Genomic DNA, 14,170 nt, shown 5'->3' on the forward strand with positions numbered 1-14,170 from the left:
ATTGATTTCTGACCAAACCAAGCATCATCCCAGCCACAAACACCAGCTGAAGGTTAGCTAGTGGGAGACTGAACGGACCAAGTCGGTCCAGATGGCTGGACCTGCCAGTGGTGCACAGCCAGCCCCGAGAGCAGCGCCAACGCCCATCTCCACCTGAAACTGGACCCACAGGGCTGCGGACAGCAGTGTCCTTACTGAGGACCCTCCTTTCCAAACACACAGAGGAAACTGATACTTATGCCCAACAATTGGCCAGTTTAATGATAACTTTCAACCAAATTCTGCAATCTCTGTAAAGTCAAAGTGAAGCCCTACTGCTGACGGGACGCACTACACTCACCCTGAGAGTTCAAGTCCACCCTTGCGGAGAGGGCCCATCTACCCTGTAAGGCCCATGCCAAGGGGCTTTGTAGACCAAGGGACCCCTGTTCCAACCTGGGGCTCCCAGTAGAGCTCACCAGGAGGTTCCTGGTGCTCACTCAGCCCTGCTGTTTAAATCTGCCTCATTCGCTCTGCTTTCTGCATCTCCAAGGTGGACCAGTCCAAGCGGCCAAGAGCTTGAAAGAAAGGTCACTCATGTTTAGCAAAAAGGTTAACCTTCTAGAAAAAAGGCACAAAGTATGAAGGAAATGGGTGGGTCTGTGCATATAATTACCTGTAGGAAGAGATTTATCAGAAGCTGGCTTAAAGCAATAAAAATTCAAATAAAAAGGTATTGAGCCCATCAGAGCCTGTCTTTGTTCCATCTGCCCTAGCCACTGCCACTCTTAACCCACCCCACTCAAAATGATTTATCAAATGTTGTCATTTTGCAAAGTAGAACATGCAACCTTATTGCTCCAGGAGCAGAGAGAATGGCCTAAAACAGTGCCCCCCAAACTTGAATGTGCACACACTTGAGTCCCCTGCGAATCCTGTTACACACAGGCTTGGACCAGCAGGGCTGGGCTGGGCCTGAGATTCTGCATTCCTCACACACTCGCAGGGGATGCCAACGCCGCCATTCCGCACCCTACTTTGAACACCAAGGCCCTAAAATGCTAAAGGTTTGCATTTACTGCACACACTGTGTGTTTACTACAAGACCACTCCATTCTCACAAGGCATAAAGGTATCTTTCTGGGAAAAGAACATAGCAATGAGGCAGAAAAAACATCCAGATCTGAGGTGCCAAGAGTTGTTCTAACTGTTTCTGAGAACTTCATTTTCACTTTCCAGATCTTCCACTGGCTTCAGGTGGAAGCCACAGGACAAAAGCCATAGGGGACATTTCAACCCTAGCCATGAACTTGAATTTCTGTTCAGTAAAGCCACAATTTCAACCCAATCCCATTGTATTTCAGTGTCTACCCTGGGGAGTGAGAGTTTACCCAGGAGCTCACAAGCACCACTCCTAAGGGCCAGCAAACACAGGTCACCTGGATGTGGCCAGTGTTTTTAGCCACGGTGAATGACAAGCTGTGTGAGGACCAACATTAAATAGATCTCTGTGCCAAATTATGGCTTCTAAAGCCTCCTCTCACCAGACCACATTGTCTACCAAAGATGAAGTCAGATTTCACAGGGGAAGACCGTGGGTGACAAATGGGGTGGCAAGGAGGAAAACAGATGGGGAAATGTGGTTTGGTTTGAGATCATCAAATTTCGAGGAGAATTTTCAGTGACAGCTTTAGACAGCTGCGATTTAAGGCTCTCTCTATGACATATTTTACTTCCGAATGACTAAAAAAAAGAAATTAAATGACCTCAGTATTTCAAGAAATTGTGACAAAAATAAGGAGGAACCACATGGTCCCCACTGCAACTTCCCCACTCCCCTGAGAGCGTGATAAAGCTGACACTGGGCAAGATTCGGAAGGCAAAGGCCCCTCCCTGCAGCTCCAGCTCCGCACAGTCTTGCATGGCTCCGTCTGCACAAACCCAAACCACCACTGCCTCTCCTGGAAACAGGGTGCCTCACCCTAAGATCTCACGTCTTTAGAAATCATCCCATAGAAATGACAGACATTCAGCATGAACCCTGTTCAAAGCAAAATATTCCACGCAGAACATGCAATCTCTGATTTAGCCACCCTCTCTGAAGCTTAAATTGAGCTTCATTTTGAAGATGTTCCACTTGTCATCAAGACTCAGATCCGAGTGATCTAGCGGGCTGGAGCGGGGAGTTGAGTAATGGAGAGATGTGATTTATTTACTGGGCGGCCCCTTGTGGGCAGCGACTGGCTCGGTCATGCCTGAGTCAGCCAGCGCTCACTCGGCCCAGCCTCCAGCCCAGCCCGGGTGCTCAGCGACCTGATGGGAGCTGCCTTTGAGTTTTCCTGGAGTTGCAGACATAAAGAAGGCTGTCCAGTGTCCCAAGCATGTGCATGAGGTCCCTCTTCCTTTGCTTTTCTTTTCACACTGAGTGTGTGGGTAAGTGCTAACTCTGAGGGACACAGGGATGGACACCCCTATATTTGGTCACTAGCGTCCCAGGCATTCAAGGGCTGAGCAGTTGGGGGTGGCGGCTACAGAGGAGGAAGCCTCTGTCTCACACTTGCAGAGCAGCCTCAGAGCAGGTACAGGCCAGGCGCAGCGGCAGGAGGTGGAGGGTGCGCCTGATGCCAAGGAAGGGTAAGGGAATGGGAGAAACTTCGAGGGTTTCAGCAGAGTGGGGGGTAAGGTGGTAGGCTGGGGGCCTTCTAAGAGAAAAAAACTCATACCCTGTAAGAGGAAATTCACAGATAGTGACCAAACTCAATGCATCCAGGAAAGCAATCAAATGATATTTAGCAAAAGAAAATCATGAAAAGAGTTTAAAAGAAAAAAAAAAAGATTCCTCCTCTGGGGGCAGGACTGGGGTGGGGTACAGGCAGAAGGAGACAAAGACAGACTGTTTTCAATATAATCCTCTGGTTGTATTTGATTGATTTATTAACCACATTTTAATCACTGTGCATGGGTTACAATAAGAACTTCTAAAAATTTTTAAGTGACATAAATAATAAAATGGGCTCAACTTCTGCCCACCTGCCCCCACATCTCTGGTCCCCCACAGGAGAAGTCAGAGCAGCCTGGACTTCCTGCTGGGATCCCCCACCCCTCATGCCAGCAGTCACCGGCCACACCTTATGCTCTCGGCTGGGGCCTGCTGGGCCACCCGGGGCCTTCTGGACGCTGACCACAGCTCAGTCTGCCTGCTCCAAGAAGCTGTCCTCACCCAGAAATCTGCCTTGCCACCCCGCCTGCAAGAACTGGTTCATCTCCAGCCACCCTTTTCTCATCCCTCAGCCTTCCTGACCCATGAGGACCCAGGATCGATGATGACAAAGTGGCTGGCAGTGGGGAGGGGCCTTCCGGGAAGAGCCTGCCAGCCTTACCGGCTTCCGCTTAGCTGGTCAGTAGGGAACCAGGCTCTCAGATCTTTGCTCTGCTTAGCCCCTGGTGAGCTTCTGCCCAAGAAATTCTAAATGTGCTGGGCTATGTGCTGGCTGGGGGGTGCCCAGACCATAACTTCTTGCTGTGGTGGGTTAGAACACACCCCGTGATGGATGCACAAAGCCCCATGGCTAGTGTTTCTGTGGGCAGGTGGGCTGAGGCCCACGACACCCACCCATCCACCTGCGGAGTCCCAGGAACAGGCCGGGTGATCTGACTCGGCCCCCTCCCACACACCTGCACCCAGACTCCAGCAGGGACAGGCAGACTCCGAGGCGGTGGGTGACCAGCTGGCTCCCACTGGGACTGCTGTTCTGGAACAAGGCGGAACACCCCCGCTCTCCTTGGTAAACAGCCACTTCCCTGAGCCCCCGAGTGACCTCTCCCTCACTCTGGCCCTGGCACCTGGCACGGCAGGGCCTTACCGGTCCTGTTTCAGGGCTGTGGCCTATGTCGCTCTGATATTTAGTTGTTAAAAATGTTTGCTGTCACCCTCGCCCCAGAGAGCTCCCCGTAGCCCTGGGTTACTCACACCTTTTTAATGCCTTGCTCAAAAGCCTGTTTAGCCAGTCGGCCAGGCCCGTCCACCGTCTTCCCGTCGTCGTCTGGCCCCCAGCTGGCGCTATAGATGTCGATGTAGTTGGGTCTGATGCCCAGCGACTTTGCCTCGACCACGTCCGTGACGTCCCCGTCCAGCATGCGGATGCCTGAAGGCACAAGAGGAGGCTGGATGTCAGTGCCCAGTGTTCCCATGCACAGTGGTGGCCACCCAAACAGCTTGGACAATGACACTGTCACTGAGCTCCAAGCAAGAGCTTCTCCCCGTCATTTTGGAAAGCTTGCTCCCCCTCTCCACGCTGGCTGATGAGAAAGAATTAAAATGACACCTCAGGCCACCTTGTAAAGTGCTCCCATTGTGAGAAGGCAACAGAGGAAACCAAGCTACTTCCAAAAGAGAGGATTCCAGCAGCTTCCCTCAGTACCATGACGTCATGCTGGTATCTAAAAATGCACATTTCTGTAACAGAACTCCGGAGCCTTTTTCAACTTCCCCAGCTGTTGATGGTTTACGTCCACCTGCTTCTCTTTCCTTTATGACCCCATCCCTGATGTGTAAATTTATGATGAACCGAACTGAGCTTTCAACCTGGAAGACAGAGGCCACGCCTAGCCTTTCGCAGAGGGGGCTGGCGGCTTGGACTTTGTTCAGCTCCATCGGGGCTCAGGTGCTGTGTGCCCTGGAGGGGTCTTCAGAGGTGGGGAGTCCAGCTTCCTCTGGAGCACCCCAAAATGAGAGCAGTGAGTTCCCACAAGCCTTTCCCAATCCTGCTGCCTCAGCTGAGGGTCTCCCCTCTTTGCCCCACGCCCAGCACTTTGCTGATGGCACTCAGCACCCAGCAGCTGTGCCCCCCTACAACGCTGCCTCCCTAGAGAAGGAGTCGGCGAGGCCTGGTGTAAGATGTGGAGGAGGGGCTCATGACAGTCACCTGCACGTTCTTTCCAGATTCTAGTAGATACACACAGTCAGACTTCTGTGGGGCTCGGGAAACCCTGCCACCCCAACCCGTGTCAGCACTCGCCATGGCCACACGGCGTCCACAGCCCCCGACACCAGGCCCAGTGCTGTGCGTGTGACAACCATGCCTTTCGTCAGGCTCTCAGTCTAAATGCTAGAGCTATTTACAATGAAACAGAAGAGGAGACTTTTTCTGATTGTAAGAATAGCACATGCTTTTTGCCCAAAGTTTGGGAAATAGAGAAATAACCAGTGCTATTATTTTGGTTATTTTCTTCTTATTTTTCTTTGCCTGCAACATATACTTTCCTTCCAAATCCTTTTTTTGTTAACTTTATACAGAGCATTTCCCTGTGCCATCAAAGACCCTCCCAAGGCATGGTTGTTAATGGCTGCGGCAGTAGCACCCCCGGCCCAGGCAGCCCTCCTTCTTGGGCTCACCTCACCAAGCAGGGGGCCCCCACCTTGCCTACACTGGGCTGGGCCTATTCTTCCTGTATCTCAGAGTCTGCATCAACACATAGTGGGTAGTCAAAAGCAGAAACTTGGAATATGATTGACTCTTAAAAAACAAAATCGTGACTGTCCCCCTGAGGTTAAAAGCGGTGGTACAAGATGCCAGCAGAAGAGCCACGGGCAGGAGACCCCAGGAGGCGAGACCCTCCCCAGGTGCTCAGGGACAAACGTCTTACAAGAACAAAACCCCACGGTCTCATCCTAACTATCACCGTGGGGGGTGCTCTGCTGTCACTTTTGATGGAAACTGATGGGCAGAGCTCCCTAACATAAATTTCAAATTCTTTGTCTTATAATCTCTCCCCAGTAGTGCCTGGATTGTAAATAAATAATAATAAATGCACTTTTTGACTCGCCAAGGTGAGAAACTTCCTGCCTGAAGGAAATTTGAAAAAGATTTCATTGCAATAAAATCTTCCACCTACCAATTCATTCCACCCAGTTTTGAAGGTTCAGATTTCCCTAAGGTTCTCCCCTTAACACTTGCCCTGAAGCTACCCAGCCATGAGCCAAGCGAGAGCATACAAGAGTCACTGCTGAGGGTCCTTGGGAGGCCGGGGAGGGTGGCCAGTAGTGGTGGTGGGGAGGGAGGGCCACTCTAGGGCACAGTGTCTTAGGCGGGACACTAAGCTTAACTGCCAATTCCTGCTCTGAAAGCCAGGGAATCGTACTCAAAATCAATATCAGAGAAATTCACAACAAAACAACAGAGAGGTTGAGGTGTGGGGGACACCAGATGTTCAACAATAGTGCTCAAAGCCATTTGGGAGTGCCAGCCAAGTGGGCACGGGCCAGGGCTGAGGACGGGGCTGAAGCCGTGGGAAGAGCAATCTCTTTATAGCTTGAAGGCCTTAAAAATGAGCAGTCAGAATAAATTTAACTTTGGTATTATTCATTTTCTCTTCTGGCTCACCGTCCATTTCCCTCCCTCTCTCTACGACCTCAGCTACCTGGCTATGGGATGGCCCAGGGAAGCCACCCTTGTCCGGGAACTGAGACGGCATCACAAGGCAAATGGACCTAGATGCCTTGTCTCCTGCTCCCAGAGGAGGGCCCCTGGAGCAGAGCTGTCACCCACAGTGTGCTTCGGAGCCAGCAGGAGGGAGGCGGGCATGCCACGGGCAAGAACCCTGCTTTCACCACCAATTGTGACCAGGTGGTGACTTTGGATGCTGTCTTGTCTCGCTAAGCCTCAGTTTTCTGTACCCTGCAACAATGAAAGTTATTGCATCTATAGAGGTGCCCGACCAAACTAGAAAGCATGATTCAGGGAAAGTGCCTGGCACACAGGAAGCATTCAATGCGCACGTTTGCTGCTAGTTTGAGCCCACTGAGCCTCAGTTTCCTCATCTGTAAAAAATGGGGATAGTAAAAATAACTGATTACTTTTTCTCTTTATTTTCTAAAATCATACTGTTTGATATGTGCGAAGGATTGTATGTCATATACATGTTAGTTATAAAGCCTAATAAAATAACGGACACCCATGAACCCTCCACCTGTCGCAAGAATAAGGACGTGACCTGGCCCCTATCTACCCCTGACGCCTCTACCCAGGTGTCCTTCCAGTCACCTCCTGCCTCTGAGAGGAAAATGATCAGAATTTTTGGATTATTCATTCCATTGCCTTTTATTAATAAAAACTACTATTTTAATATAATTGTATGTATGCTTAAATAATATGGTGTTTAATTTTGTTTGTACTGGGAATTAACCCTTTGTTGGTTACACAGGTTGTAAAAATCTCCTCCCAGTTTACACCTTGTCTTCTCACTTGGTTTATGGTGCCTCTGGACAAGCACAGGTTGTTAATTCTAATTAAGTAAGAGCTCTTTCCCTTTGAAGGTCAAGGGAGTCCTGGTGGGTGCCGGATCTTTCCTGGGTCTGTTGGCATCTATCGCAAGGTTCCTTTCTCCCTTTCGCAGGCAGAGCCACCTCTAGCCATAGCCCATGTGGGCTGTGACATCAGCTCATTAGGCAGAGAGGAGGGGTCAGGCTGGCCACAAAGCTGTCCTTCTCCACTCTCTGGTCTGCATGCCCGGTACTTCTGTCTCCACGGCTATGTCAGGGACACTGGGCCCAGGCACCCAGCTCTCCCAGCCATGAACCTCCAAGAGAGGGGCCACAATCAGTGCGGGAAGTTGGCAGTGTGGTGTGGCAAATGTGTGTCCCTGGCAAGATGCAGAGCAGCTCACAGACAGGGAAAGAGAGCTGGAATCAGAGAGTCCTGGGGTGGAACCCCAGCTCCACGTGACCTTGGGCCATGCTCTCAACCTCTCTAAATCTCTATCTTCCACAATATTTAGCTGGTGGGGTAGTTGAGACGATCAATGAGAAGATAAGATGTGGCCCTGGCACCCGGTGCTGCTGGATAAATGGCAGTAACGTTCTTTATGCCCTTGCATTCGGCAACGGACTGTCCAGGGCAGGAGACCCGCTGGCCACACAAGTAGTCAAGACCAAGTCTGATGTTCTAGTGCTGAAATCGAACCTGCTATTCTAGGACTTCTCCATACAAGTTATAGGTAGTGAAGTGCCTATTTTTGAACAAGAAGTAGGGGATGCCAGAAGACATCCAAAAATACATAAAGACATATACTAGAATGATTTTCCAACACCTCTCACAATGCTTTTCGTCTTGGAAGAAGACTGACTGATGTGTGTGAAAGCAACTATCATGTATTTAGATTTTAATGAAGCATCTATTTTCCCCAACACTGACAAGTTGCCAACAAAGAAAAGATAAATATTTTCAGTAGAAGCCTGCTGTTCCAACATTAGCTTTAAATGTGAATGGCTCTCCGGCAATCCCAAGCAGAAGGAAAACAGTAATCATTTCTCTAATGAAAAAAGAAAGACCCATTTCACTATAAATCACCGGGTATAAAAATAATTTGGACAAATCATTTTGATGGCAAATTAACTCCCCGTTGTTAGCTTGCTAATTGATCGCCTTTCAGCACGCTGGGTGCAGAGCTCCCGGCAGCCGATATACATGCTTGACTGGTCCACTCTGAGGATGCATCTGTGAGCTCGAGGTGGAAAGAGTGTTGAGCAGAAGGAAGACGGTTGCTTTGGAGACCCGGTGACTTTGTGTTGCAGTGAACAATTCAGAGAGCTATCAGGGCTCAATCCCCTAACAGGCAATTCCGGCTGTCTACAGAAGCTCCATCCAGAAAACAATCACACAGGTTGGCCTCACTTTAAATAATACACGCCGTCCCGTAAAATCGCCTAAACCCAATAATATTTTAAATGCCCTGGGAGCGCTTGCTGAAATGAATGATTTTACAAGACTCTTGGCAAAGTTAAAAAAAAAAAAAACACCACTTTTTTCATAGTGACCCGTCTCTCTCCCCTGTCCCCTGCTTCTAATTTATATCTCGACTTTCCAAATAACAGGCTTGTATACGGCAAGGCAAACCTAGCAACAGGCAGGCGGCCCTATAAACTCCACAAGACACAGCAGTTCCCCTGAACACTGAGGAAGCTCAATGTTACAGGCAACGGGAAGAACACACACCCACACGCACCAGCACGGGACGGCAGCCACCCTGCCCGGTTGTTAACGTCTGCAGGAAGGCAGGGACCGGGACGTGCTGGGCACACTTTTGTTTACCGAGAAGTAATGTATTTTGCCTTCGGCAAATGAATGGCAACACAGGAGCAATGAACGGCAGCAAGTAAAATTAGATTGTAGCTTCCTGAGTGTGACAAATAGGCCTTCCCAACAAATTCTGCTCATTAATCTCGAGTTTATTTTAGTAAATGCACAGAGAATTGGGGTTTTTTGTTTTTTCGGTTTTTTTTTGTTTTTTTTTTTCAGTACAACTATGGTACATTCTGTTCTATGAGCAGCCATTCCGGGCCAAATAAAGTTTCAACAGTTATTCAGAAATGCTACAAACAGAAAAGGTTTCTGTCAACTCTCATTATCGCCTAAGACAATAACAGGGCTCTCAAATGGCTAAATATGACAACTGTGTACTAGGAGGCCCAGGGAGCCGTGGTCTGCCGCGATGTGAATGCATGTCCATATTCACCACTGTCACATGATGTGCGTGGAGACCAGCAGGTGACTAGCGAGCCAAGTCTCTCTGGGCTTCCTGCTCTGCTCCTGATCTCCTGACAGAGCCATCCCATCTCCTTCCAGAGTGGAAATTCGGCTGCGCGCAGTGATGCACCAGTAAACTCAAGGGCATGTCCTGCCGCGGAGCCCTCGACCAATGAGGTAAGGCCTGTTCTAGGTAGGATCTGGTGCTAACCGTGTCTTTTTATTGTCTATGTTCTGATGCTTTGACATTTGGGGCCTTGCTGACCTTGGAGAGATTGATCCTTCCACGTCTGGCCAAATCCTAGGGATAGTGAATCTGACTATATCCCAGCCACCTCTGTCACTGGGCTCTCATACTCCTGGCCACTATTCCCAAGATACTACTCACTCCACGGCCAGGTAGTAGGCAACTAGGGGCAGCCCCAATGCCCCAGAGTCTGCTGAAATTATTCAAACCAGCTGATTCCAAACTTGCTTTTTGTTGGTCAGGTGCGGTGGCTCACGCATGTAATCCTAGCACTCTGGGAGGCTGAGGCAAGAGGATCGCTTGAGCTCGGGAGTTTGATACCAGCCTGAGCAAGAGTAAGACCCCATCTCTACCAAAAACAGAAAAAAATTAGCCAGGCATGATAGTGTGCACCTGTAGTCCCAGCTACTCAGGAGGCTGAGGCAGGAGGATCACTTGAGCCCAGGAGTTTGAGGTTGCTGTGAGCTAGGCTGACGCCACTGCACCCCAGCCTGGGCGACAGAGAGAGAATCTATCTCACTGATTCACTCATTGATTCATTAATAAATAAATAAATAAATAAACTTGCTTTCCCTGCCTCACCAGTTCCTTCCCACAGAAACCACAATAAAGGCTCCTGCCCACGTTTCCCCCTCACCTTCTCTCCCTCCTGACCAACTCAAGCACTTCCCCGTGTGGCCCTGCATGGTGTGATGTGCCCCGTCCTCCAGGGAACCGGGAGCAACAAGCTACCTTTTCAATCAATGGCAAACCTAAATAAGAATGGAAACTACTGTGTATTTTCAAACAGGATTCTCATAATCAGGTCCTGTTGATTCTTCAAACAGTAACAAAAAACTGGAAAAGCCATAGTCCTTGTCTAGAGATTTGGCACCTAGGGATCCAGGGCTGGAGAACACAAGGGAACTGCCCAGTGAGAGCTGGCAGCTTGGGACGCAGGACAGAACAGTTCTTCTGAGCCAGACAGAGCACCCCTACATCCACGCCACAAGCAGGACAGCAAGGAACCCCGAGGGGATGTGCACTTGCAGAGAAAGCAAACACATGGCCTGAACTGCCCTCTGAAGGAGACAAAGAGATGGTGAAAATGAGGCACTGCCGCTGCCGTAACACAGGCTGCCTGAGAACTTGTCTCTAAGACTTGAATGTGCTCTTTGCTTCTATATCTGTCTTTCTCACATACACGCAGGAATAAAGTGACTCCTCGGCACTGTTTGTGAAGGACAACCTCAGGAACCCAGATCTGTGCACCCAGCACTCAGGAGGCAGCCTCACCCATCCTCTGGGTGTGGCTGCAGCGGTGCAGCCTGGGGAGGGCGCGGCCACCCTGGAGACACAGGGCTGAAGGGGCTACGGCTGGTTCTTGTCATCTCCTCCTCCCATGGCTCCTGCTTAGCCTGGGGTGCTCAGGCCCAGCAGGTAGGGCCGTGGATAAGAACATGGGGGTAAAGGAAGGGTAGTGAGGAGCCCCTGTGTCCTGACAGCACCAGCTCCTAACATTTACCAAATCCCCCCAAACCTCCCAATGCATTTTAAATCCCACTGCAGTTAAAAATGCACTTGGAGCCTTTGAAGATCAATCTGCAGCTTAAACTGTTCTCTTAAGATGCTCACATGCCTAAACTGCTTAATGGAAACGCTAATGAGACTGAATTCTGTGACTCAGAATTAACATAATTAACCAATTTATGGGCACAGATTAATTTGGCAGTTATGTACTTAACATTTTCATGTTTATGGAAGGAACAACATGATTCAGTTCCCCAATCAAAATACGGAGCAAAAACACCAACAGAGATTTGGCTGTTGCTGTTTACTTTCCCTTTTCAGAAACAAGAGTAAACACAGTCTGAAAAGACGTGCGTACTTCTCAAGGCCTGAGCAGAGGAGCTTTTCTGTTTCGAAGCATTTGTCGCATGAGTCAGGTTGGAGGGGCGTCCTGGCAGCCTCCAGCTGTTCTGCTCCCTTGCTGCGTGCCCCAGATGCTGCCTGCTCCTCAGCAGCCTTGGAGATCCCGAACCTCAGGCTAGCAATGCTTCTCAAAAACAGAGCAAGCTGCGCCCAAAACAGTGTCCCTCATGACACCCCTCCTGCCTTAGGAAAATGTCCGAAGTGTGCAGAGCATCAGCACAGGTAAGGAACTTGTCAAAGGGTAGGCACCTCGTAAAGTTAAAAGGGCTTCCTTGACAGGGCAAGTTCTGCTTAGGCTGGGGCAGCACATCTGGCTCCCCAGTGAGCCTGTCTCAGAGGATGCTGGGTAGGGCACGAAGCCAGGACAACCTGATGCTGTGGACAGGCTCACAGCCTCAGCCTGCAGTCCGGGAGGGGCCTTCGCACCTCTGCAGGCCCCAGCAGGAAGGGCTCACCGTGCAGCCCACCTTGTAGGTGAGCTTTTGTTGATGGGCTGACGGCAGGTGGAGGGAGCCTAGTCTGAAAGCCCCACCCCAAACTAATGCCAGCCAAAAGCAGGTGGGCTAAGAGGGAAGGAGCATTAGACAGAGCAAGAAGGAGAAGAACATTTGGGGCTGAAATTTTTTTAAAAAGGTTAACAAAGTGAGAGAGCAAAGAAAGGTTAAATGAGAAGACAGGCCAGGAAAGATGACTGCCACCTCTTGCTTCCTTTCTAAGCTGCTCCCATTATCATTATTTTTTAGGCCAGGAGGAAGAAGCAAGGTCAAGTTAGATTTGGGAGGAATAGGAATTCAGTCGAGAAAAAGAATACACTTGCACACCAAGAAGGCTTCCCTTCTGCTTCTGTTTCTGGCCACTGGGCCTGGTGGCCACTGTCTTCATCCAGCAGTCACTAGGATGACCGGATGATGACTGTGACTGCAAAGGGGAAATCCAGGCTTCAGGCCAACAGGCCGGAGTTCACATCTTTGCTCTGTCTCCTGGCAGCTGTGCGAACCTGCATGTGGGGACCCACCTCTCTGACTGTTAGTGTCCCCTAGTGTAAAATGACCATAGTAATGTCCAACTCATAGACTTGCTCTGAGGATTAGATGCAAAGATGACTAAGAATGCTTGTTGTAGCATCTGGCAACAAACAGCAATCAGTGATAGCTATTACTATCATCACAGTACAAATACTAAGGAGCTTTGACCAAGAAGGAAGACTGAGCATACAGCCCACCTCTCCTCAGACCACAAAACCTTAGAAATAAAATTTAAAAGAAAAGGAAAAGAACAAATCTGTAACAGTCCTGGAAAATAAGATCAGCACAGACAAGATGTTCTGAGGAATTGAGGAAGACAGCAAGCAGATGGGAGCAGCCAGCAGGAGGAGCCAGCGCCCTGGCAGGAGAAGATTTCTGCTGACGTGGGACCCCAAGGGCAGGTGTGCAAGGACAAGAGGGGCCCTAAGCAGGCATCAATATGAGGAGCTATTTATCCAGAGGTTAACGCAGTCAGACAGGGCGCCTAGGCCAGAAAGCCAGGAAGGTGCCCTGGGAATAGGAAGTCTACCCACCACCTTCCCAGAAGAAATGCTACCCCAAAACAGGTCCCTCCCCCTCCAAAATCACAGAAGGACCCCTGTCATAAGACCAAACAACCACCCCTGGCCAAATGGGGATCTGTGAGCACAAACATGAGTGGACAACCAAGAAGCAGCAAATGTTCAAGGAAATCCAATATCAAGAAAGAGAAGTGCCAAATTAAAATGCAATATAAACAAAACCCAGATGAACCCAAGGAGACAGAGTTAATGAAAAAATGGAAAAAAGCTTCAAAATTAGTAGGGTAAACACGATGCAAAAAAATTGTGACAAGACCCCCACCTATGGCAGCAAAGACTGAGTGGGGAGCCTAGACCTTACCCTTGAGAGGATGTAACAAGGTGCCCCAACCTCCCTGCCAGTCATGTCAGAAAAGTGTAAGTAGGAAGCAGGGCTTTTATCACCACCAAACGAAAATGAAGCCCACCCCCATGGTGTCAGTGGATACCACATGGTGAGCCTGGTCTTCCACCCACACCAGGCAATAAAAAGGTATCCCTTCTCCCCCTCCCTGGAGTTGTATCAAGAGGCCTAATGGAGAGTCAGGATGTTCACCACTGTCCACAGCAATGAGGTAACCTTCACTGTGGTGCCATTGGAGGCACACAAGGAGCTGGATGTCCTGCCCCTGCTCAGCACTGATGAGAAGCCTTCCCACCCTCAGGTATCAGCAGAGGGTAAATGGGGAACCTGAACACATAACCTAAACCTGGCAATAATGAAATGGTGCTCCCTTTCCCTGCTGTAGCAGTGCCAGAGTGAGCCAGCTAAAACAGAAGGCTTAAATCAGATCTAGAGTCTCACACCATAATACAAAAATGCACAGGTTTGAAATGAAGATCACACATCATACCAAGAACAACTAGGAAGATCTCAAATGAATGAAAAAAAGAATTGACTGATAACAACACTGAGGTAACAGA

The 14,170-nt window shown here is 49.5% G+C and overlaps 1 protein-coding gene across 1 annotated transcript in view; it reads right to left on the reverse strand.

Annotated features, from left to right (window-relative positions):
* The window catches only part of PCSK6 (proprotein convertase subtilisin/kexin type 6), a gene marked incomplete at its 5' end in the record, with an annotated part of 167,897 nt that overhangs the window by 77,597 nt on the left and 76,130 nt on the right, over window positions 1-14,170 (reverse strand). Inside the window, one exon of the mRNA XM_012642689.1 lies at window positions 3,952-4,124. Within this exon, the coding sequence (XP_012498143.1) occupies window positions 3,952-4,124 (173 nt within the window). The remainder of the gene's footprint in view (window positions 1-3,951; window positions 4,125-14,170) is intronic.

Source organism: Propithecus coquereli, unplaced genomic scaffold (genome assembly GCF_000956105.1).
Source record: "Propithecus coquereli isolate 6110/MARCELLA unplaced genomic scaffold, Pcoq_1.0 Scaffold184, whole genome shotgun sequence".
In the NCBI taxonomy this organism is placed as follows: Eukaryota; Metazoa; Chordata; class Mammalia; order Primates; family Indriidae; genus Propithecus; species Propithecus coquereli.